The sequence below is a fragment of the Nerophis ophidion genome, linkage group LG07, assembly GCF_033978795.1.
Source record: "Nerophis ophidion isolate RoL-2023_Sa linkage group LG07, RoL_Noph_v1.0, whole genome shotgun sequence".
Taxonomy (NCBI): domain Eukaryota; kingdom Metazoa; phylum Chordata; class Actinopteri; order Syngnathiformes; family Syngnathidae; genus Nerophis; species Nerophis ophidion.
This window is the reverse complement of record NC_084617.1, coordinates 20,259,853-20,286,016: the sequence shown is the minus strand read 5'-3', so window position 1 is coordinate 20,286,016 and position 26,164 is coordinate 20,259,853. Positions and strand designations below refer to the sequence as shown.

Below are 26,164 nucleotides of genomic sequence, written 5' to 3'. Positions count from 1 at the left end.
TCATGTTGGACCCGCTCGACATCCATTGCTTTCCTCCTCTCCAAGGTTCTCATAGTCATCATTGTCACCGACGTCCCACTGGGTGTGAGTTTTCCTTGCCCTTATGTGGGCCTACCGAGGATGTCATAGTGGTTTGTGCAGCCCTTTGAGACACTAATGATTTAGGGCTATATAAGTAAACATTGATTGATTGATTGATATATATATATATATGTATACATACATATTTATGAAGGATGCTTCCTCGGTGGAATCTTCCTCCCTGCCTGGAGTCACTCGCTCGTCTCATTACGACACAATTAACGAGCGGGTTTGGAGTTTATTGAGGGTGAATCAGCTGACATATGGAACAAGGCTGACGCACTGCTGGGGACGCGGGCCGAGTGAAGGCGAGGAAGGCAGCGAGTGTTATCAGGAAGTCAAATGGAGTGAGACAAAGTGGGTTTCAAGCCTGCCTTTAACACCGAAAATGAAAACATTTACTTGGAACATAAACAAAAATGAGCTGAATTTATTCCAAGTGATATTATTAGCCAACACATTTACAAGGCTTACTTAAATGGATAAAAATTGAGGTCAAGTTGAAGAGAAAAAACCTAAAACACTCTTTTTATTACGGCGTTTACACCTCCCTGTGGATTTACGTGGACACTTCTATCCTCACTTCACTTATGTTGATCTCCATTTCTCTCCATTGTGTATCTAACCCAGTGTTTTTCAACCACACTCTTGTGCCGTGAGATTTTGTCTGGTGAGCCGTGGGAAATTATGCAACTTCACCTAATTGGTCCCAAAAAATGTTTTTTGCAAATACTGTATTTTTCGGATTATATGTTGCTCCGGAGTATATGTCGCACCTGCCAAAAATGCATAATAGGGAAGGAAAAAAACATATATATATGTCGCACTAGGGTATAAGTTGCATTTTTGGGGGAAATGTATTTGATAAAATCCACACCAAGAATAGACATTTGAACGGCAATTTAAAATAAATAAAGAATAGTGAACAACCGGCTGAATAATTGTATGTTATATGACGCATAAATAACCAACTGAGAAGGTGCCTGGTATGTTAACGTAACATATTATGGTAAGAGTCATTCAAATAACTATAACATATAGAACATGCTATACGTTTACCAAACAATCCGTCAGTCCTAATCGATAAATCCCTTGAAATCGTCTTCCTCGAGGTCGCTTCTAAACAACTCTGCCAACTCCTTAAGGTATGCGCCACTTCCTGTTGTCGTTTTCTGCTGCATATTTCACTACGTCCAGCTTGTAACCTGCAGTACATGATTTCCCTTTCAGTGCCATTTTTGTTGAGCCCTTTTCAGTTTTTATGAGTTACCGCTAACGATGAAATGATCCATTTTAATAGCTACGGGAGAAACGTATAGCATATAGTAGTTTGCATTCCATTACCCACAATGCACTTCTGCCATGACCCTCCACCGCCGAATTGTTATTGGTTCACGTGTGTGTGTGACGATTGCTGACATTTTCTCCTTCTCTTCTGCGAATGGGATAAATACAATTATTTGATATTTTACGGTAATGTGTTAATAATTTCACACATAAGTCGCACCGGAGTAAACTATGAAAAAAACTGTGACTTATAGTCCGAAAAATACGGTAAATTACAATCTGCAAATAATGTGCCGTTGCTTAGTGTCTTTGCTGTGTAAAACTCGGCAGGGTAACCACGTAATACTCCAAGTCAGTAGGTGGCAGCAGGTAGTTAATTGCTTTGTAAAAGTCGGAATGTGTCGGATGAGACGAGGATGGTTTGTTGTGATCCAAATATGCAGACCACAGCGGGAGGCAGGGTGCAGGTAAAAAGGTGTGTAATGCTTAAACCAAAAATGAACAAAAGAGAAAGGAAAAGGCAATGGCTATGCAAAACTGAGCTGGCTACAAAGTAAAGAGAAACAAAATGCTGGACGACAGCAAAAACTTACGGTGTCCACAAAGTACATCCGTACATGACATGACAATCAACAACGTCCACACAAAGAAAGATAGCAACAACGAAAAATAGACTTGCTTGCTAACACAGGGCAGGTGCGCTCAAAGGACAAGAAACTGCCAACATACCATGAATTGATTAACGTGGACTCCGATTTAAACAAGTTGAAAAACTTATTCGGGTGTTACCATTTAGAGGTCAATTGTACGTAATATGTACTGTACTGTGCAATCTACTAATAAAAGTTTCAATCAATCAATCAAAACAAAACAGGAAGGGCCACTAAAATAACAGTGCAAGACAAGAACTAAAGCACTTCACACAGGAAAACACCAACAAAACTCAAAATAAGGCACAACGAGTTTCATTTTTTAAAACGTTTTCTGCTGCTGGTGTGCCTCTGGATTTCGTAATGAAAAAAAGTTCCTTGCCTCAAAAAAGGTTGAAAAACACTGATCTTTCTTTGCCTTTTCCGAGAATCCCTCTCAGCTTCTTCTTGTTTGCCCGTCCTGTGGGCTGTTAAAATTTGATGCCCATTTGTCAGAATAAACAAGCGCACATGAATAATTCATGGCGGGATTTAAAAATACTGAAAACACGGGCGGATCAATAATACATCACAGGGCAGCGAGAGGGAGGAAGAGGCGGCGTTTATAGCAACGCTGCGACGGCGACGCACGTGAACGCCTCTCAGAGATGGGCGCCGACAACAGGTGGTCTTTGTCACGTTGACCGCAGCAGAGCAGGAAATATCCATCCATCCATCCATTTTCTACCGCTTATTCCCTTTCGGGGTCGCGGGGGGCGCTGGCGCCTATCTCAGCTACAACGGGCGGAAGGCGGGGTACACCCTGGACAAGTCGCCACCTCATCGCAGGGCCAACACAGATAGACAGACAACATTCACAATCACATTCACATAGGTTGATTGGCAACACTAAATTGGCCCTAGTGTGTGAATGTGAGCAGGAAATATAAGGCGACTTAAAAAGTCAAGTCTTTGTCGAAAGGAAGGTTTGAAGTTTGGCATGGGATAGGTGATGTCTAGGGGGTCAAGTGGGGTCAAAGTCTGAGTGCCGTGTCTCAATTGGACCACTTTAGTTTGTACCCTGAAAGTACATAAGTGTGCAGTACTGTACACTGGATGTTGTACTCTACTTCATGTGCAATGATGGACACTTCCATCCATCCATCCATTATCTACAGCTTGTCCCTTTTGGGATCACGGGGGGTCGCTGGAGCCTATCTCAGCTGCATTCGGGCAGAAGGCGGAGTACACCCTGGACAAGTCGCCACCTCATCGCTGGGTCAACACAGATAGACTGACAACATTCACGCTAAAATTCACACACTAGGGTCAATTTAGTGTTGCCAATCAACCTATCCCCAGGTGCATGTTTATTAAGGGCGTGTCGTGGCTACACTGCCTTTAACGTCCTCTACAACAGTGTTTTTTTCAGTGATGTACCCACTGTGAACATTTTTTTTAATTCAAGTACCCCTTAATCAGAGTAAAGCATTTCTGGTTGAAAAAAAGAGATAAAGAAGTAAAATACAGCACTATGTCATCAGTTTCTGATTTATTCAATTGTATAACAGTGCACAATATTGCTCATTTGTAGTGGTCTTTCTTGAACTGTTTTGAAAAAAAGATATATAAATAACAAAAAAACTTGTTGAAAAATAAACAAGCGATTCAATTATAAATAAAGATTTCTACACATAGAAGTAATCATCAACTTAAAGTGCACTCTTTAGGGATTGTAATAGAGATCCATCTAGATTCATGAACTTAATTCTAAACATTTCTTCACAAAAAAATTCATATTTAACATCAATATCTATGGAACATGTCCATAAAAATTGAATTTTGGATTGTTGTATTATTTTTTCACAGTTTATGAACTTACAGTGGGGCAGAAAAGTATTTAGTCAGCCACCGATTGTGCAAGTTCTCCCACTTAAAATGATGACAGAGGTCTGTAACTTTCATCATAGGTACACTTCACTGTGAAAGACAGAATGTGAAAAAATAATCCAGGAATTCACATTGTAGGAATTTTAAATAATTTATTTGTAAATTATGGTGGAAAATGAGTATTTGGTCAACCATTCAAAGCTCTCACTGATGGAAGGAGGTTTTGGCTCAAAATCTCACGATACATGGCCCCATTCATTCTTTCCTTAACACGGATCAATCGTCCTGTCCCCTTAGCAGAAAAACAGCCCCAAAGCATGATGTTTCCACCCCCATGCTTCACAGTAGGTATGGTGTTCTTGGGATGCAACTCAGTATTCTTCTTCCTCCAAACACGACGAGTTGAGTTTATACCAAAAAGTTCTATTTTGGTTTCATCTGACCACATGACATTCTCCCAATCCTCTCCTGTATCATCCATGTATCCATTTTGGTATAAACTCAGCTTGTCATGTTTGGAGGAAGAAGAATACTGAGTTGCATCCCAAGAACACCGCACCTACTGTGAAGCATAAGTTGTGTTAGGGTGCGGATGTTCTCCCGAAATGTGTTTGTCATTCTTGTTTGGTGAGGGTTCACAGTGTGGCACATATTACTAAGAGTGTTAAAGTTGTTTATACGGCCACCCTCAGTGTGATATGTATGGCTGTTGGTCAAATTTGTCTTGCAATAACACACGTGCGTTTAAAATAGCTAAACGCAACATATAACTGGGCTTGCACGCTGTTTGTACAGGATGTAGAGGGCGCTAAAGGCAGTGCCATGGCACCCCCTGAATATTGTTGATTGGGTAAAAATCGACAGGAATTTGAGAGAACGGATGCCCTGAAATTCAGGGGTCTACCAGGAAAATAGGGAGCGTTGGCAAGTACAATGCTGTCAAGCGCCGTTCATGCGTTCATATTAAACTTGCGGGCCGCACCAACATTAAATTGTCATATCAAAGTGCGGGCTGCAAAATAACGCATGTTTGAGACTCCTGGGTTAGAGTGTCGGCCCTGAAACCGGTAGGTTGAGAGTTTAAACCCCGGCCAAGTCATACCAAAGACTATAAAAATGGGACCCGTTACCTCCCTGCTTGGCACTCAGCATCAAGGGTTAGAATTGGGGGTTAAATCACCAAAAGTGATCCCTGGGCGTGACCACAGCTGCTGCTCACTGCTCCCCTCACCTCCCAGGGGGTGATCAAAAGTGATGGGTCAAATGTAGAGAATAATTTCGCCACACCTAGTGTGTGTGTGACAGTCATTGGTACTTTAACTTTTAACTTTAAAATACGCACTCTTTCAGTCAATTAGTGTGCAACGTAAATACACACACACACACTCGTTTATATAAATATAAATCAAAACAAATTAGCATATGTCACTTAAGTTATACGACTGAGGTGTACGGCAGAGGAATTGGCTAAAATAGTTTGCATGCTAATCATTAGCATGCGTCACGTACTAAGATATATGACCAAGGGTTGAAATTGGTGGTTAAATCACCAAAAATGATTCCCGGGCGCGGCCAGAGCTGCTGCTCGCTGCTCCTCTCACCTCTCAGGGGGTGAGCGTGATGGGTCAAATGCAGAAGATAATCTCACCAAACCTAGTGTGTGTGTGTGTGTGTCAATCATTGGTACTTTAACTTTAAAGTGTACGGCTGCGAAATTATCTACAAAAGTTTAACAATAGATTTAAAAAACAGTTAGCATGCTAATGTTAGCACAAATATGACAAATGTATTTATTTGTAACTGACATGTCTTGTATAAGAGCTCTTTAGGCAGTGTAGCTAATGAAGTGAGATCTAGACCAGTGGTTCTCAAATGGGGGTACGTGTACCCCTGGGGGTACTTGAAGGTATGCCAAGGGGTACGTGAGATTTTTTTTTTAAATATTCTAAAAATAGCAACAATTCAAAAATCCTTTATAAATATATTTACTGAATAATACTTCAACAAAATATGAATGTAAGTTCATCAACTGTGAAAAGAAATGCAACAATGCAATTTTCAGTGTTGACAGCTACATTTTTTGTGGACATGTTCCATAAATATTGATGTTAAAGATTTATTTTATTGTGAATAAATGTTTAAAATTAAGTTCATGAATCCAGATGGATCTCTATTACAATCCCCAAAGAGCGCACTTTAAGTTGATGATTACTTCTATGTGTAGAAATCTTTATTTATAATTCAACAAGTTTTAAGTTATTTTTATGTTTTTTTCCAAATAGTTCAGGAAAGACCACTACAAATGAGCAATATTTTGCACTGTTATACAACTTAATAAATCAGAAACTGGTGACATAGTGCTGTATTTTACTTTTGTATCTCTTTTTTTCAACCAAAAATGCTTTGCTCTGATTAGGGGGTACTTGAATTAAAAAAATGTTCACAGGGGGTACATCACTGAAAAAAGGTTGAGAACCACTGATCTAGACAGTAGGAGAATGTTTTGCCTTCCTGCTCCCCTATCCATCTCCTTGTGTCTTCCATGTCAAATGTCAGCATCCATCAAGATCCTGGCCTGCAGCCCGCTCACACACGGCATGGTGGAACATGTCACACCGCTGCCACGTTGGACCACGTCGTCGTGACGACGCGTGATGGCGGAAGGTTCCATCGCGATTATGGTCAAGGTCTCTTTAAAGCGGTCACATCTAAAAATGGAATTTCACGGCGCACTTTATCGCTGCGTTCAGGACACCTTTGGCGCGGCGGAGCCAAAGGCGGTCCTTCCCGCTTTCTGCTTTCACGCTTACCATTCTCTGCCTCTCCAAATCCTTCCCCTGCTTGGAGGGCTTTTAAACGCTCGCTCTAGTGATGGCACTCCAAAGCTTTTTGTGTCGGCGGAGCGGTGGTCACCTTGAAAGTCTCGCTCTTCACTTTGCTGAAGTCGCCGAAAGAGATTTGCAGAGTTCCTCCAGCTCTTTAGTTTGACTTAATAGACTTGAGGCGTTACAGCTGAGGAAACATCTCCAACGCACAGCGTCAACGAACCTGCTCCCAGTTTACATTGTCAAATGATATGAAACCTTGATTTCGTCTTAAAGATGATTATCAAGGCTTAGGTCAGGCTGATGACAATAATAAATATCAATCAAATATACTGCAAAAGCGACTGACGAAAAAACATTAACATACAATTATGCAAAGCTAAAATAAATGAAATTAATAATAGAAAATGAAAACATGTAGCTGCTGACAGAAGCACATTTTATATATGTTATATAATATCATAGTTGGTTCGAACAAATAAATACAATGTATAAATATAAGTTCATATCTACCGTATTTACTTGAATTGCCGCCGGTGCGTAAATTTAAAACCTCTTCTCACTCCTGCGCTTACCAAAGGCATGCGGTAAAAGTAAGGATGCGCTAATTATTTTAAAACCTCTTCTCACTCCGGCACTTACCAAAGGCATGCAGTAAAAATTTGAGTGTGATGTAAGCTTGGACCTTAAATCCTACTAAATAACTCTTAATCTTCTTCCCTTTATGCGATTTCAAATTAACCGGCATTGAAATATGCCTCCTCCATTTTGAAAATTATGACAGGGGAAGTGTCACTCGTGACGTCACGAGATTGACCAGGCGGTAATACTAAGCATGCACTAATTATTTTGGGAAGCAAGTTTGACCCGGCAGTAATTCAAGGCAGGCGCACACTATATGCCCTGTGGCAAATCAAGGAAATACGGTAAATGTAATGTGATTAAAAATATATTTCCTTTGGTTAATTCATGCAAGTATATGTTAACTTTTTTGTTACAAAACACATGTAAAGTGGAGGGGAACACTTTTTTTTCCCGGTTTGGTCACGTTGTTGGGGGGACAATTAAAGGCCTACTGAAATGAGATTTTCTTATTCAAACGGGGATAGCAGGTCCATTCTATGTGTCATACTCGATCATTTCGCGATATTGCCATATTTTTGCTGAAAGGATTTAGTAGAGAACATCGGCGATAAAGTTCGCAACTTTTGGTTGCTAATAAAAAAGCCTTGCCTTCACCTGAAGTAGCAGACGATGTGTGCGTGACGTCACGGGTTGTAGGGCTCCTCACGTCCTCACATTGTTTATAATGTAAGCTTCCAGCAGCAAGAGCTATTTGGACCAAGAAAGCGACAATTTCCCCATTAATTTGAGCGAGGATGAAAGATTCGTGGATGAGGAAATTTAGAGTGAATGACTAGAAAAGAAAAAAAAAAGGCAATTGCATTGATTGATTGATTGATTGATACTTTTATTAGTAGATTGCACAGTTCAGTACATATTCCGTACAATTGACCACTAAATGGTAACACCCGAATAAGTTTTTCAACTTGTTTAAGTCAGGGTCCACGTTAATCAATTCATATTGGGAGCGATTCAGGTGTTTTTAGACACATTTACTAGGATAATTCTGGGAAATCCCTTATCTTTCTATTGTGTTGCTAGTGTTTTAGTGAGTTAAATAGTACCTGATAGTCGGAGGGGTGTGTCCACGCCAGTCTCTGTGGGAAGTCACAAAGCTGCAGCACGACAGAAGCTCTGCTGATCTCCGGTAAGAGCCGACTTATTTCCACATTTTTCTCACCCAAAACTGCCCGTCGACATGTATTCGGGATCCATGTTTCCTTTACCGCTCTGATCTATAGTAAAGCTTCACCTCCGGGAATTTTAAACAAGGAAACACGGTGTGTTGGTGTGGCTAAAGGCTAAAAGCTTCCCACCTCCACCTTTCTACTATGTGACGGAATAAGGGAAGCAGCATGACGGAAGAGGTTAATGGAGTCTCGTCTTGAAAATAAACTTCATTCCCTCGGAGTTTGTGAGGCCAATGAGGTATGATTCTTTCTGATAATGTATGTGAAATCAATGTGTTTTCTTTTATTTGATGTCAGACTAATTGTAATTTGTATGTTTTATGACCCCCCCACCCCCACCCCCCAAGAAGTGGGCGTGGCTTCCACGTGCCTCCAAAATAAGGAGGGCTAGCCATAGACATCTTACAAGTAGACGCAGCAAAGGCTGCTGTGACGCGAGAAATTCGGCTGCCATCTTGAAGTGGTGATGAGGAGCCGGCAAGCAGCCTAAACTGACAGTTGACAGGTAGAAAACAAAGATGCCGGGTTGGTGTTCAGCGTTTTCCTGCTCAAATGAGCGGATTGCTAAAAATAGGAATCGGGGGATCACTTTTCACAAGTAAGATTTAACATTAACGTACTGAGTACCTTGAAGGTAGAAAAGCGCTATACAAGTACAACCCATTTATTTATTTTATTTATTGGTTGTATTTTGTAAAAATAATATTACCACAGAGTTGAAAAGGAACAAAGATCCTCAATAATACTGAAATCGTAGCCGCTAGCAAACAAGAGTATGACCTTAATAGAATTGCTTGTCAATGAAATTAACTAAATTAAAAAACGTCATACTTGAAAACAGAGTTTGATTTTATTCTGAATCCAGTGAAACAGATTGGTGGTTTTAGCTGATATAAACACTTTCAGGTGTTTATATATGTTTATGTTTAAGTATTTGGCAGACACTTTTATCCAAAGCAACATACATATAAAAATACATATAAAACAATCACAAAGGGAAGAATGTAATACAAAATATTAATTCAAAGTGTCAAGACAGAATAAACAGCTTACCAAAGGCATGCGGTAAAAGTAAGCATGCGCTATTATTTTAAAACCTCTTCTCACTCCGGCACTTACCAAAGGCATGCAGTAAAAATTTGAGTGTGATGTAAGCTTGGACCTTAAATCCTACTGAATAGCTCTTAATCTTCTTCCCTTTATGCGATTTCAAATTAACCGGCATTGAATAAACTCTCTGCTGCTACAGCAACGGAGATCCAATCTATAGGTCCCTAAGATATATAGATATCTAATGTATTCATACATTGTTTATGTAGGATATACGCATGTATATATAACCTAATAAAATTGTTTCTTGAATTTAAAAATAGCTGACCGATTATATTCCCAGTTTTAATCTGGGAAGTCTGGTCACTTATAGCATCTAGAACATTCTATTACTGTTAAGCAAACTATGAACAATAAAACACGCCAAAACATGTGTCTTTTATCATAGCTACACGTATGACAAAAAAAACGCATGGAAATCAGTGGTATTGAGTGGGGTAAGATGAACTAAATGCGCTGCCAGTTCATTGCTCCTGCCAAATGAATTGCACTGAGTGGAGCGGATCACCACTCCAAGATGGCGGCCCCGCGTCTCGTCAGCGCCAGTAGGCAGTAGCGCTCGATGCTGCGTCTACTTATAAGATGTCTATAGAGCTAGCTGTACGATCAGTGTCAGAGCTTGGTCCGCATTGCCAGCAGTAAGTCGGCCACATTTCCAGGGAGGGTTGGACTCCGCAAAAGGCTGTCCTTTGTCACCGATTTTGTTCAGAACTTTGTGCTGCAAAGGATTCTCCCGAAATGTGTTTGTCATTCTTGTTTGGTGTTGGTTCACAGTGTGGCGCATATTTGTAACAGTGTTAAAGTTGTTTATACGGCCACCCTCAGCGTGACCTGTATGGCTGTTGATCAAGTATGCCTTGCATTCACTCATGTGTGTATAAATGCCGCATATGTTCTGTGACAGGGCCGGCACGCTGTTTGTATAGAAGACAATCGGACGTGACGACAGGTTGCAGAGCCTGCCAAAGACAGTGCTTTTAAGGCCCGCACACGGTATTGAAGTCCGGGTGGATATCGGGACAAATCCGGGAGAATGTAATGGATTTTGGGGAGGGGCACTGAAATTTGGGAGTCACACGGGAAAATCGGGAGGGTTGGCAAGTATGATCAGGACACCCCTAATTTTCATTGACTTTGCTTTCATCTCAACAGTACGATCATCTTGTCCTTTTTCAAATATTTGATGCGTGACGACGTCAGCGCCAGCCTCCAACACAACTGGGCGGGAGAAGGGTGTGTCAGGTGTTCACACCCGCGGTTAGGCTCTGATACTACCGGATGATGACTTTTACGCAGTGAACACGGAAAACAAAAATGGCGCGGTGTAAAAAAGGGTTAGCCCACCAGCAGAACAAGTGATGATTAATAATGATAATCAAATGAAATGATTTCTATTATTATGTATTATGTGATCGGCAAAGGTCGAGTGTTTGAGGCCCAACCTGGGCGGCTTTTTCCAGGATGAAGGTTAATATAATCGCTAATCACTCAGAAAAATCCACTTCACTGTTAATTTTGTTGTTGCCATGGTTACAAGAAGTATAATTTGGTGTTCAGAGTCCACTCACGGTTTGTTTGATGTCCGGGATGCCAATACGGAACACCATCATGGCGATGTGGGCGTCCTCAGGCGGCACGGAGCTGGGCGTGCGCTCCTTCAGCCTCCTCTGCTGCTGATTGGCCGGCTGCTGGTGGGCGGCGCCCGGATTTGACGAGTAGGGGTTGGCCGCGTGTCCCGGGTTTGCATGTCGGACTTGTCTTTCCCCGGGTCGTCCGACCACTTTGACCGACTGCCTCTGACCCTCGGCCCTGCCCGCCCGCGAGGGGCCTCCTCGCCGGGCCTCTTCCGCCATTTCCTCCTCCTCCTCTTCCTCCTCCCCCTCCAGCTCGCCGTTCTCCTCCTCGCCGTCCTCGTCGCGCTCGTTTCCCTCCATTTCCTCCTCTTCCTCTTCCTCCTCCTCCTCCTCATCCGCCCCAGGATAGAGATGCCGGTTGTTTCCCAGCATCCTTTGGTGCTCCTCGTCGCTGGACAGGGGGCTGAAGGGCATCGTCATGGCGACAGTGAGGGCGGCGCCACGGGCAACCCCATCATTCTCGGAGTGATGCTGCAATAGAAGGACAGGTTATTAGGGATGTGAAAACAAAACCATGGAAATGAGGTTTGTGGTACCAAGCGGGGTGATGGGGTCAGTAAGGGGCGGAGTTTGACAGACAGCAGTGTGGTCAAAGTAAAACTGCTAGCCCCAGTGAATCATCAACTCACCCCACCATCATGAAACATGACAAAATACACTATATTGCCAAAAGTACTTGGCCACCCATCCAAATCATAAGAATAAGGTGTCCTAATCACTAATGACCTTCCAATTAGCCCACGTACAGTACGCAGAGTCTTTCCAAGCCACACATCCCCAAGTCCAATGCTAAGCTTTGGAAGCAGTGGTGTAAAACACGTCGCCACTGGATTCTAGAGCAGTGGAGACGCGTTTTTGGAATGATGAATCCCGCTTTTCCATCTGGCAATCTGATGGACGAGTCTGGGTTTGGAGATTGCCAGGAGAACGCTAGATTTCGGACTGCGTTGTACAGAGTGTGAAATTTGATGGAGGAGGAATTATGGTGTGGAGTTGTTTTTCAGGAGTTGGGCTTGGCCCCTTAGTTACGGTGAAAAGAAATTTGAATGCTCCAGAATACCAAAACATTTTGGACAAATCCATGCTCCCAACCTTGTGGGAACAGTTTAGAGCGGGCCCCTTCCTCTTCCAACATGACTGTGCACCAGTGCACAAAGCAAAGTCCATAGACATGGCACAGTTGGGAGAGTGGCTTTGCCAGCAACCTGAGGGTTTCTGGTTCAATCCCCATCTGCTACCATCCTAGTCACGTCTGTTGTGTCCTTGAGCAAGACACTTCACCCTTGCTCCTGATGGGTCCTGGATAGCGCCTTGCATGGCAGCTCCCGCCATCAGTGTGTGAATGTGTGTGTGAATGAGTGAATGTAGAAATAGTGTCAATGCGCTTTGAGTTCCTTTAAAAAAGTTAGAAAAGCGCTATACAAGTATAACCCAAAGACATGGATGACAGAGTATGTTGTAGATGAACTTGACTGGCCTGCACAGAGTCCTGACCTGAACCCGATAGAACACCTTTGGGATGAATTATAACGGAGACTGAGAGCCAGGCCTTCTCGACCAAGATCATTGTGTCACCTCACCAATGCGCTTTTGGAAGATTGGTGGAAAATTCCTATAAACATACTCTGCAACCTTGTGGACTGCCATACCAGAAGAGCTGAAGCTGTAATAGCTGTAAAAGATGGACCGACATCATATTGAACCCCAATGGGTTAGGAATGGGATGACACTTCAAGTAAATATGTGAGTCTAAGCAGGTGGCCAAATACAAACCCTGTTTCCATATGAGTTGGGAAATTGTGTTGGATGTAAATATAAACGGAATACAAGGATTTGCAAACTTTTCCAACCCATATTTAATTGAAAGCACTACAAAGACAAGATATTGGATGTTCAAACTCATAAACTTTATTTTTCTTTGCAAATAACAATTAACTTAGAATTTTATGGCTGCAACACGTACCAAATTAGTTGGGAAAGGGCATGTTCACCACTGTGTTACATCACCTTTTCTTTTAACAGCACTCAAACGTTTGGGAACTGAGGAAACTAATTGTTGAAACTTTGAAAGTGGAATTCTTTCCCATTCTTGTTTTATGTAGAGCTTCAGTCGTTCAACAGTCCGGGGTCTCCGCTGTCGTATTTTACGCTTCATAATGTGCCACACATTTTCGATGGGGGACAGGTTTGGACTGCAGGCGGGCCAGGAAAGTACCCGCATTCTTTTTTTACGAAGCCACGCTGTTGTAACACTTGTCTTGCTGAAATAAGCAGGGGCGTCCATGATAACGTTGCTTGGATGACAACATATGTTGCTCCAAAACCTGTATGGACCTTTCAGCATTAATGGTGCCTTCACAGATGTGTAAGTTACCCATGCCTTGGGCACTAATAAACCCCCATACCATCACAGATACTGGCTTTTGAAGTTTGTGCCTATAACAATCCAAATGGTTATTTTCCTCTTTGTTCTGGAGGACACCAAGTCCTCTGTTTCCAAATATAATTTGAAATGTGGACTCGTCAGACCACAGAACACCTTTCCACTTTGCATCAGTCCATCTTAGGTGAGCTCGGGCCCAGCCAAGCCGGCGGCCTTTCAGGATATTGTTGATAAATGGCTTTGGCTTTGCATAGTAGAGTTTTAACGTTCACTTATAGATGTAACGACCATCTGTAGTTACTGACAGTGGTTTTCTGAAGTGTTCCTGGGCCCATGTGGTGATAACCTTTACACACTGTTGTCTGTTTTTGATGTAGTACCGCCTGAAGGATAAAAAGTCCGTAATATCGACGCTTACCTTCAGTGATTTCTCCAGATTCTCTGAACTTTTGGATGATTTTACAGACAGTAGATGGTAAAATCCATAATGCCTTGCAATAGCTCGTTGAGAAATGTTGTTCTAAAACTGTTCGACAATTTGCTTACAAATTGGTGACCCTGACTCCATCCTTGTTTGTGAATTACTAAGCATTTCATGGAAGCTGCTTTTATACCCAATCATGGCACCCAACTGTTCCCAATTAGCCTGCACACCTGTGGGATGTTCCATATAAGTGTTTGATGAGCATTCCTCAACTTTATCAGTATTTACTGCCACCTTTCCCAACTTCTTTGTCACGTGTTGCTGGCATCAAATTCTAAAGTTGATGATTTGCAAAAAAAAAAAATGTTTATCAGTTTGGACATCAAATATGTTGTCTTTGTAGCATATTCAACTGAATATGGGTTGAAAATGATTTACAAATCATTGTATTAAATAAAAAAATAAATGGGTTGTATTTGTATAGTGCTTTTCTACCTTTAAGGTACTCAAAGCGCTTTGACACTACTTCCACATTTACCCATTCACACACACATTCACACACTGATGGAGGGAGCTGCCATGCAAGGCGCTAACCAGCACCCATCAAAAGCAAGGTTGAAGTGTCTTGCTCAAGGACACAACGGATGTGACGAAGTTGGTACTAGGTGGGGATTGAACCAGGGACCCTCGGGTTGCGCACCGCAACTCTTCCACTGCGCCACGCCTTCCCCATTCTGTTTATATTTACATCTAACACAATTTCCCAACTCATATGGAAACGGGGTTTGTACTTTTGGCAATATAATGTACCTTCTAAAAGGTGACGCTCATTTCTGTTTCATATCTCACAGTCTTAACTCGTCTTCCTTTCTATCTGTAGAGAGTCGTTTGCATTTCAGGTCAAATCGTTACCACGTTCCGTCTGCTCAGCATCTTAAAAGCACATTAACCTCGCTGACCCTTCATTCTATCACGCAATCAGCACCAAGAGGGTCAGCATAAGGTAGGCTAATTTTGAATAAAGAGTGAGAGAGAGCACCATGGTCATTGGAGAAGCAACCGGTGGGCACGGGGGCTTAATTGACAGCGCAACAGAGCATTGTGTCCCTGGCACGCCCCCTCACTCACCAGGTCTGATGATGAGATTGTAATGGATCCCAGAGCCCATTTTTTTATTCTGGTTCCAGCATTCTGGTATTCCCTCCCAGTAACATTTAGAGACGCTACCTCAATAGAAGCAGTTAAGTCCCACCTTAAAACTTATACACTATCCTGGAAATAGACCACGTTTTAGACCAGTTGACCTGCCGCTTTTCTGCCTTGTCCCCCTCCCCTTCCTGCCTGGAGAGGATACTAGGTGACCATTCAGTTCAGTTTCTGTTTATTTGGAACATGCATACGATACAATGTAATACATCACACATTTTTAGTCATTTCATTACAACACAACAAGGAGTAGGAAGAAGCAGAGCTTATGTAATCCTACCCCTGTTTCATTCCAAAGCAATTTGTCCCATTTCCTTGTTCTCTGTAACAGAACAGCGAATAAATACATCATAAATTAGTCATATACAATAGTGCAGGGGTCAGGAACCTTTTTGGCTGAGAGAGCCAAGAAGCCAAATATTTTAAAATGTATTTCCATAAGAGCCATATAAGATTTTTTTTAACACTGAACACAACAAAACGCATCCATTTTTAAGAAAGACCAACATTTCTAGAGAAGTCTCTTATTCTTTGTAATAACATTGTTATTCTGAAGCTAACTGTAGAGGGGGCGTGGCCTGCGGGCCTGTAGCGAAGCAGGGTGTTGCCAGGACCGGCCTTGAATTCAGCGACAGGTGCGTAGACGGCCCACCTGGGCCTTTTTATATGATCACCTGTCGCCATGTTATAAGCAGGAGCCAGGAGGAGAGACTGGCTTGGGGCTAGAAAGCAGAGCGCCAGCGAGAACGAAAGAGAAAAATACAATTGCTGGAAAGCAACTGAGGGACTTATTGAAAAATAAAACCATATTGTAACCCTGAAACTGGCTCTCATGTCAGTGCTTGGTGGTCTGAAGTACCCCCTGGAGGGCAAGCCCCACACTAACCAATAATAAATAAAGTACTTCTTACAGACTTCTTGAACATAAAAATGCATGACAATATTTTATATTTTGAACATTATTTTTAACACTGTGATTACAAGTGGAATTATTCATTATTTATCGTGTTAAGCAATGTCAGCTCAGATTTATCCGAGAGCCAGATGCAGTCATCAAAAGAGCCACATCTGGCTTGCGAGCCATAGGTTCCCTACCCCTGCCATAGTGAGTAAACAAATATTAAATACATAAATAATCTTTATCTCAAAAGAAAAAAAAAGGTTCAAGATGTTCATCATAATTATTGTTCTGTTTATTTTGTGAACACGTGTAGTTTGAACAGTCTCTTAAACTGAATCATTAGTACATTGATTTATTTGGTTAATCAGTTCCATAATTGAATTCCGCATACAGATATACTAAAGGTTTTAAGTGTTGTACAAGCATACAAATGTTTTAAATTAGATTTTCATCTAAGGTTATATTTCTCCTCTTTTGTTGAGAAGAATTGTTGTACATTCTTGGGTTTGCTTTGTACAACATTTTAGCTGTTTGCAAATGCACCAAATTGTTGAATTTCATTATTTTTGATTCAATAAATTAAGGGTTTGTATGTTTTCTATGTCCGACATTATGTATTATTCTAATTGATCTTTTTTGTGACACAGTTAGTGAATGAAGCGCACTTTTGCAGTTGTTTCCCATATTTCTACACAATAACTCAGATATGGTAATACTGGCGAGCAAAAAATAATATGAAGTGATTTTTGGTCTAGAACAAGGGTGTCAAACTCTGGCCCGCGGGCCAAATTTGGCCCGCCGTGTATTTTAATTTGGCCCTTGAGGCAATATCAAATTAACATTAGAGCTGGTCCGCCAGTATTATACAGCAGTGGTGCCGCCGTAACACCGCATTCACCACTAATACTCATACTTGCCAACCCTCCCGATTTTCCCAGAAGACTCACGGATTTCAGAGCCCCTCCCGAAAATCCCCCCGGGAAAACCATTCTCCCGAATTTCTCCCGATTTCCACCCAGACAACAATATTGAGGACCCTGCCTTTATTGTACTCTACAACCTGTCGTCATGTCCTCTTTTCCTCCCTACAAACAGCGTGCCGGCCCAGTCACATAATATATGCGGCTTTTACGCCCAGAAATGAATGCAAGGCATACTTGGTCAACACCCATACTGAAGGTGGCCGTATAAACAACATTAACACTGTTAAAAATACGCGCCACACTGTGAACCCACACCAAACAAGAATGGCAAACACATTTTGGGGGAACATTCGCAACATAAACAAAACAGAACAAATACCTATAACCCCTTGCAGCACTAACTTTTCCGGGACGCTACACTATACACCCCCCCGTTACCACCAAATTTTTAATTTTCATTTTATTTAACATGCCGTTGATGTTTTTTTGTTTGTTTTTTGAAAGTTGATTTTGCACTGTTAAGTTATATAAGCGTTGCTTGTTCCATATTGTGTGTTAAAGCAAATCAGTGTAGCAAACTGAGCAAATATTAACGTTTTTATTCACGCACTTTCTCTGGCTACTTCAAGGCTTGTATGTTTGATTCATTCCATCCATCCATCCATTTTCTACCGCTTGTCCCGTTCGGGGTCGCTGGAGCCTATCTCAGCTTGTACACACTGGACAAGTCGCCACCTCATCACAAGGCGTTTGATTCATTCATTATTGTTATTTTATTTTCAAATGTATTATTAGCCTGTGGAAAAATGTTATTTTGATATTTACCTAGGAGGGCTGCAAATAGAAAAGAGGCATTACATTTTTATTTATATTTTATTTGATATGCCATTGCTATTTTTTATTTATTATTATTATTGTCATTATTATTTGAAACTCGATTTTGCATGTCACGATAAAGTAACATAAGCCTTGCTTGTTCAATATTCATTGCAAAACTTGTTTAGGTCCCTATTAAAAGGTTAATTTTTTCAACTTTGGCCCGCGGCTTTGTTCAGTTTTTAAATTTTGGCCCACTCTGTATTTGAGTTTGACAACCCTGGTCTAGAACATGTGTTGCTTTATTCATTATTGACGCGTTTCTTGCTACTTTATGTTGTATATTTTTTACATGAGATTTCCAGTTAATTTTATCATCTATTATTACACCGTGGTTAGTTTCTGAAGAGGTACCAGTCTGGACGAGGTGTTGGCTGACTACAATTAGATCCCTCTTCCATGCTCAACAACAGACATCTCTGCTGAGCTGACCTGACTGATGCTGGAAGAAGATCCCCTCCCACCATGACTATCTGCTGGAGTACTGACAGACTAGACTCCCACATTGTCTATTAAATTAACAACAAATTAATTTAACAATAACAATTCAACAATTCAATAACTGTACCCACTGGACATCGATTGCATCTCCGATCCCTTCTTAAGGTTTCTTCTTTTTCTCCATCTGTTTTTTTTTTTTCTTTTTTCTGACACAAACACTAAAATGTTTTGTTTCGCCATAGTAAGTGTATGGCATGCTCACTATCTGTATTGGCAGTGCATTGATACTGTGTTGGTGTTTTCATAATGGGCATTTGCTGTATTTAAAAAATCACTACATTTGACCTGCAAATAAATCAAATGATGGTAATATAATATATAAAAATAAATACCATCAATAAATATGTATATATATTTTTTTTAAACAAATAGCTGTGCGGAAGTGAATAATAAATGCAACTCTGGTCAACGAGACAAACAGTAAATAGGAAAATAAGAACATTTAGCTCGGTTGGTAGAGTGGCAGTGCCAGCAACTTGAGGGTTGCAGGTTCGAATCCCGCTTCCGCTATACTGTCACTGCCGTTGTGTCCTCGGGCAAAACACATTACCCATCTTCTCCCAGTGCCACCCACACTGGTTCAAATGGAACTTAGATATTGGGTTTCACTATGTAAAGCGCTTTGAGTCACTAGAGAAAAAGCTCTATATAAATCTAATTCACTTCACCTTATTTGGCGTTAAAAGATCAAAATTATACCCAGACTAGTGTTGTCCCGATACCAATATTTAGGTACCGCTAACGGTACCAAAATGTATTTCGATACTTTTCTAAATAAATGGGGCCACAACAAATTGCATCATTAGCTTCATTTTAACAAAAACTCTTAGGGTACATTAAACATATGTTTCTTATGGCAATTTTGTCTTTAAATAAAATAGTGAACATACAAGACAACTTGTCTTTTAGTAGTAAAGTAAACAAACAAAGACTCCTAATTTAGCTCTTGGCATATGCAGTAACATATTGTGCCATTTTCCATTCTATTATTTACCCCCGCCTTGTCAAATTGAAAGTGTTTCATTTGAGAAATGAACGTTGTGCTTGTAGGTCAATTAAATCTGACAGGAATGTTCAGCTCCACCTATTTGTAATTTAATGAACGTGTAGAAATGATTGCCCCTGACAGCTTGAGTTTCATCCACTGAGTCACTCTTCTTCTGTGCTAGTCGAAAAAATTACTGATGAAAACGTTTCGGTTTCCTCTGCTCGTCATTTGATGTCTCTATCCTCGCTGCTGCTGCTGCTGCTTCCTGGCGTTCACCCAATCAGATTGCAGCTTTGTGTTGGTCATTTATCCGATCAAAACAGTCAACAAGATGGCCATTGAACTGGACGTCAATGGCATCAGCACTGTTATGTCATCTGATTGGATGCTGACAGACCACGCTAACAAAGCTAAGTAACATCGTATTAGCTAGCGTTCATCTTTTATTTATTTAGTCGGGGGTTCAACAACCCGCGACTGTTTTGTGCCGCCCTAGTGGCTCCCTTGAACATTTTTAAAAAAGGATTGAAAATGGAAAAAGATGGGGGGGGGGGGGTTGTTTTTTGCATAAGTACGTTTTTTGCTTGAGGACAAACGTGACACAAACCTTCCCAATTGTTAGAAATCCCACTGGTTAATATGTTTGTGTGTATGCTTCACTGATGAAAGTATTTGGTGAACATTCTTTCGTCTTACTAATTTCAGCGGTTCTTGAACTCACCATAGTGTGGACTGTGACACAACAGTTTGTTTACATGTAAAAAAAGTCCACTCCTTTTTTGTTTCAGTTTTGTCCACCAAAAATTGTATTCTGTGCATGAATGCACATAGGTGCGCTTTGTTGATGTTATTGACTTGTTGGAGTGCTAATCAGGTATATTTGGTCAGTGCATGACTGCAAGCTAATCAGTGATACCATGCTGTTTAGGCTAGCTGTATGTACATATTGCATCATTATGCCTCATTTGTAGAGCTCATTAAACATCCTTTAAGTTAAAAGTTAAATTACCACTGATAGTCACACACACACTAAGTGTGGTGAAATTACCCTCTGCATTTTACCCATCCCCTTGTCAAGCAGGGAAGTAATGGGTCCCATTTTTATAGTCTTTGGTATGACTCGGCCGGGGTTTGAACTCCCAACCTATCGATCTCAGGGCGGACACTCTTACCTCAAGGCCACTGAGCAGACTTTACTTTTTTCCTCTTGTAATATAATTTAGTTTTGCATTTCTCATGTCACATTATCTGCATGTAATATTGGCTGCATTGCAGAGAGTTGTTTGTGTGCCATGTTGTTCCAGACCACAGCAAACATTACCTAGCTTGCCAAAGATTGTAACAAATCTATTAAAAAAGGCAGCCTGCCGTTTCCTTTAACTTGGACACAAACATCTTTACCTTTGGCCATTAAAAATAACCCGAGTAGCCTCTGATTTACTACTGGTGTCTAATGTTGTAAAAATGTGTACAATAAATATTAAATTTCAACATTTCTGTCAACGAACATTTGCTTCAGCCTGCGACAGTCATTTTGATAGTAGGCTAATATAATCAATATAGACACTTACGTAATGTGTTGCCTTCATTATAAGACAAATATACGGCTTTTCATTTTTTGCGGCTTTAGACAGATTTGTTTTTTGTATGTTTGGTCCAATATGCCTCTTTCAACATTTTGCTCTAGTCACTACATTCAGCTACAAATTACATATACCGTATTTTTCGGACTATAAGTCGCTCCGGAGTATAAATCGCACTTGCCGAAAATGCATAAAAAAGAAGAGAAACATATATAAGTCGCACTGGAGTATAAGTCGCATTTTTGGGGGAGATTTATTTGATAAAACCCAACACCAAGAATAGACATTTGAAAGGCAATTTAAAATAAATAAAGAATAGTGAACAACAGGCTGAATAAGTGTACGTTATATGACACATAACCAACTGAGAAGGTGCCTGGTATGTTAACATAACATATTATGGTAAGAGTCATTCAAATAACTATAACATATAGAACATGCTATACGTTTACCAAACAATCCGTCACTCTTAATCGCTAAATCCCATAAAATCTTATACGTCTAGTCTCTTACATTAATGAGCTAAATAATATTATTTGATATTTAACTCTAATGTGTTAATAATTTCACACATAAGTCGCTCCTGAGTGTAAGTCGCACACCTGGCCAAACTATGAAAAGAACTGCAACTTATAGTCCGAAAAATACCGTAAATGTTATCTTTTTTGTTTGTGTTTGCCTCCCCGAGTAAAAATAATTGCCCTGGCCTGCATTAGGTGTACCTGATGAGGTAGCTATCTATATGGGTCAACATAAAACAGACAACACGGTAAGTTTGTTGCAGTTTTGACCTACTAAACTGATATCAACCAGTTACCTCAGTGACGCCATCGGAAGCCTGATCCACCAGCAGTTTGACATTTAACCGACACACACAAACAGACACATCTTCATGTGCATTCCCGCTGCTCCGTCCTCCCGTCTATCTAGGACATGCCGGTTGTATAGATAGACGTTCTCTGCGTCTCGGTCCCCAGGACATTTGACTGGTAGACTTCCAAAGAACAGATCGCCCCACTTTCCCGCCACTAAAAGTGGAGCGGCCAACTTCCCTTCCTCCTCGTTTGACATCAGCACACAAAGCGGCGCGCTGGTCCAACCACGCCTGGCTGGTGTGTTTGCTCGGCCCCGGACCTCTGTACTCTTGTCGGACTAAAGGGATCAACCTCTTTAAGTCCTTCAAGGCCAGTGAGGGAAGTCATGTGGACCGTGGGGAGCGTGAGGAGAAGTCATGCACATGTTCCTTTTTACGCAAGTTGTGATGTAACAGCCTATAGAGAGCGGCGAAGGGGCGGGGTTTGCAGCAGCGTCCCGTGACACCTGAACCAGGTCTTGTTTCAAATCATACAGTAAAACCCATGTGTATGTGGAGAACTCATAAAATCCCGATCCACAGTGTTCTTACTATTACAAGAAAATGCCTCCTTATGTTGACGCCGTTATTATGTAACAGCCAACACACACAACTGTGACTACTACTATGGGGGAATAATGAACCAAAATTTTAAGAGATAGTAATGTAATCCTAAAAAAAACAATTTGTGGACTATCAGTGAACACATTCAAGCAACTCAGTGACCTTGTCGTTAGAGCAGTGGTCTCAAACTTAATTTACTTGGGGGCCACTGGATGCAGAGTCTGGGTGAAGCCGGGCCACGAGAAAATATTTCTTAAAAAAACATTTCTAAATGTCTTTATTTTTATTTTCAACATAAAATAAAAACAAAATATAAATGAACAAAATGAGAATTAAGTAAATAAATCAATCATGAATAACAATAATAATTTGATTTCTCCAGTCAGCAACAACGTATACACATACTATGTGAGAAGTGAAGTTTACAGTTACGGTAACACAATAAGCCCCAAACAGGTTAACATCACGACTAATGTGTTACACGTCCGATTAGCCCAGTGACTCTCTAACGAAGTATCAGTGCTGGGGTCCAGTGCATCATACTTTTGTATTGTCGCTCGGTCCTTCGGCGGAGTGCTTCGGAAGCTATCGGGCGCGCTCGGCTCCATGGCCCGGACTGTTTACAGCGGCACCGAGGGGAGCCACATACCACACCGTGATTGGTAGATTCCTTCAGCTCTGCACACAAAGTTAAAGTTAAAGTTAAAGTACCAATGATTGTCACACACACACTAGATGTGGTGAAATGTGTCCTCTGCATTTGAACCATCCCCTTGATCACCCCGTGGGAAGTGAGGGGAGCAGTGAGCAGCAGCGGTGCCGCGCCCGGGAATCATTTTTGGTGATTTAACCCCCAATTCCAACTCTTGATGCTGTGTGCCAGGCAGGGAGGTAATGGGTCCCATTTTTTTTATAGTCTTTGGTATGACTCGGCCGGGGTTTGAACTCCCAACCTACCGATCTCAGGGCGGACACTCTAACCACTAGGCCACTGAGTAGGTTAAAAGGGAACATTATCACCAAACCTATGCAAGCGTCTTGATGTTGCAGAAAAAAAGACCATGTTTTTTTTTTACCGATTTCCGAACTCTAAATGGGTGAATTTTGGCAAATTAAACGCCTTTCTGTTTATCGGTCTTTTAGCGATGACGTCAGAACGTGACGTCACAGATGTAATATAGCCGCCATTTTCATTTTCACATTACAAACACCGGGTCTCAGCTCTGTTATTTTCCGTTTTTTCGACTATTTTTTGGAACCTTGGAGACATCATGCCTCGTTGGTGTGTTGTCGGAGGGTGTAACAACACTAACAGGGAGGGATTCAAGTTGCACCACTGGCAAGAAATCTGCCGCCAGACCCCCATTGAATTTGCCAGAGTGTCTGCCGGCGATGCTAAGACAGACATGACACAGAGATGTATGGATAACCTGCAGATGCATTTGCAACGATTAAGTCAACGAAATCACAAAGGTGAGTTTTGTTGTTGTTGTTGACTTACGTGCTAATCAGACATACTTGGTCACAGCATGACTGCCAGCTAATCGATGCTAACATGCTACGCTAATCGATGCTAACATGCTATTTACGCTAGCTGTATGTACATTTGAAACTAGATACCCACATTTAATGCGAAACAAACACTTACCAATCAACGGATTTAAGTTGCTCCAGTGTCACAAGATGCGAAAGTCCTGATCGTTTGGTCTGCACATTTTACCGGCGATGCTAATAAGGCAGCCATGCTATGGGCCACTTCATCACCCATGGTATGGCCGAATAGCATCAATAGCTATTCGCTCAATAGCTTCAATTTCTTCTTCAATTTCGTTTTCGCTATCTGCCTCCATACTCCGACCATCTGTTTCAATACATGCGTAATCTGTTGAACCGCTGAAATCCGAGTCTGAATCCGAGCTAATGTCGCTATATTTTGCTGTGGTAACCGCCATGTTGTTTGTATTGGCAGCCCTGTATGACGTCACAGGGAAATGGACAGTCGCACCGCAAATAGCGAAAATCAAGAACTTTAAAGCTTTTTTTAGGGATATTCCGGGAGGTGTAAAATTTTGAAAAAAAACTTAAAAAAATAAAACAAGCCACTGGGAACTGATTTTTATTGTTTTTAACCCTTTTGAAATTGTGATAATGTTCCCCTTTGATGGTGCTTGACACAACGCTGTCAAGCACCATTCATATAAAACACTAACATTAAACTTTTATATTGAGGAGGGGGCCGCAAAATAACATCTCGCGGGCCTTAATCGGCCCGCGGGCCGCGTGTCTGAGACCCCTGGGTTAGAGTGTCCGCCCCGAGATTGGAAGGTTGTGAGTTCAAACCCCGTCCGAGTCATATCAAAGACTATAAAAATGGGACCCATTGCCTCCCTGCTCAAGGGTTGGAATTAAGGGTTAAATTACCAAATGATTCCCGAGCGCAGCCACCTTTGCTGCTCACTGCTCCCCTCACCTCCCAGGGGTGAACATGGGCATGGGTCAAATGCAGAGGACACATTTCACCACATCTAGTGTGTGTGTGTGTGTGTGTGTGTGTGTGTGTGTGTGTGTGTGTGTGTGTGTGTGTGTGTGAGAGAGACGATCGTTGGGGACTTTAACTTTAACATTCAACAGTCGTCATCAGGGCGAACACAGCGGAGCTAATGCTAATGATGTCACGCGCCACTTGGCGAAAAGCACTGCTTTTTAAAAGGCCACGCACTCCGCTCTCATGAATCATCTCTCAACTGTATACGCCGGATATTTGAAAGTACAAAAAAGTAACACATTAATTACTTTCCCTAAAGAGTAATTACATCCATTATGCAATTACTTTTTGGGGAAAAGAACAGAGTAACTGTATGGATTTTCCGAACAGTGGTCATTTCTTTCTAAAATGGTTTTGTATATGTGCCACAATTGTAGGGGTGACTTCCTGTTCAGTGCTAAATAAGCTTCAAAATAAAAGCATGGCAGTACTAACCTGGATTCTACACACCCATGCAAGGTTTTTTTTTTTAATTTGTGAAGGAGTGTGCAAGAAATAGTTACTTTTAGGTTTCGATTACGTTGATGTCAGGCAGCCAGAAAATGGCTTCCATCATCGACTTGGCTGAGGCCCGAGCCTTAGTGTCCAAACCAGAACACAATGTCCCCCTCCCATTTGACTTATCACATTTGAACCGATACGGTACTAATCTCCAATATCGGTACTCAACGATACCAATTGTGGGTACTTTTGTGCGTTATAAAATGTTAATTGTTTTATAATACAATTTTACTTGTTATTATAACATGTAAAAATTAGCTGATTATGACCAGTTGTCATACCTTGTTTTCCTATTATATTAGTCTCATTTGCAATGCAGTTGCACTTCCAAGACATTAGATGGCAGTACTGTATAGGTATGTTGTCTAACTACAAAGTAGCTTTTTCCAGAAAGTTGAATGTGTTATGTTGTGCCTTACAAAGTATTTATACTGTAAGTATTGTACGTATTACACACAGCTGTTTGATTGAAACATTCATCTTAGTCAAACTTGGAGGTGTTGAAATTACCATGTAAAGTATCTAATGCTAAAAGTAGACTGTCTACAGCAAATGGAATGTAAATTAGCATTAAGCTACCGCATTTTAAAAGAAAGGAGCCTTACTTTACGTTTGAGCGTTTTCTACCAAGCATAATGTATTCCTC

General features: G+C 41.2%; 1 protein-coding gene across 1 annotated transcript in view; it reads right to left on the bottom strand.

Annotated features, from left to right (window-relative positions):
- Positions 1-26,164, bottom strand: part of shank1 (SH3 and multiple ankyrin repeat domains 1) — a 201,159-nt gene that overhangs the window by 134,767 nt on the left and 40,228 nt on the right. The window contains 1 exon segment of the mRNA XM_061905601.1: positions 11,205-11,741. Within this exon segment, the coding sequence (XP_061761585.1) occupies positions 11,205-11,690 (486 nt within the window). The 5' untranslated portion in view covers positions 11,691-11,741.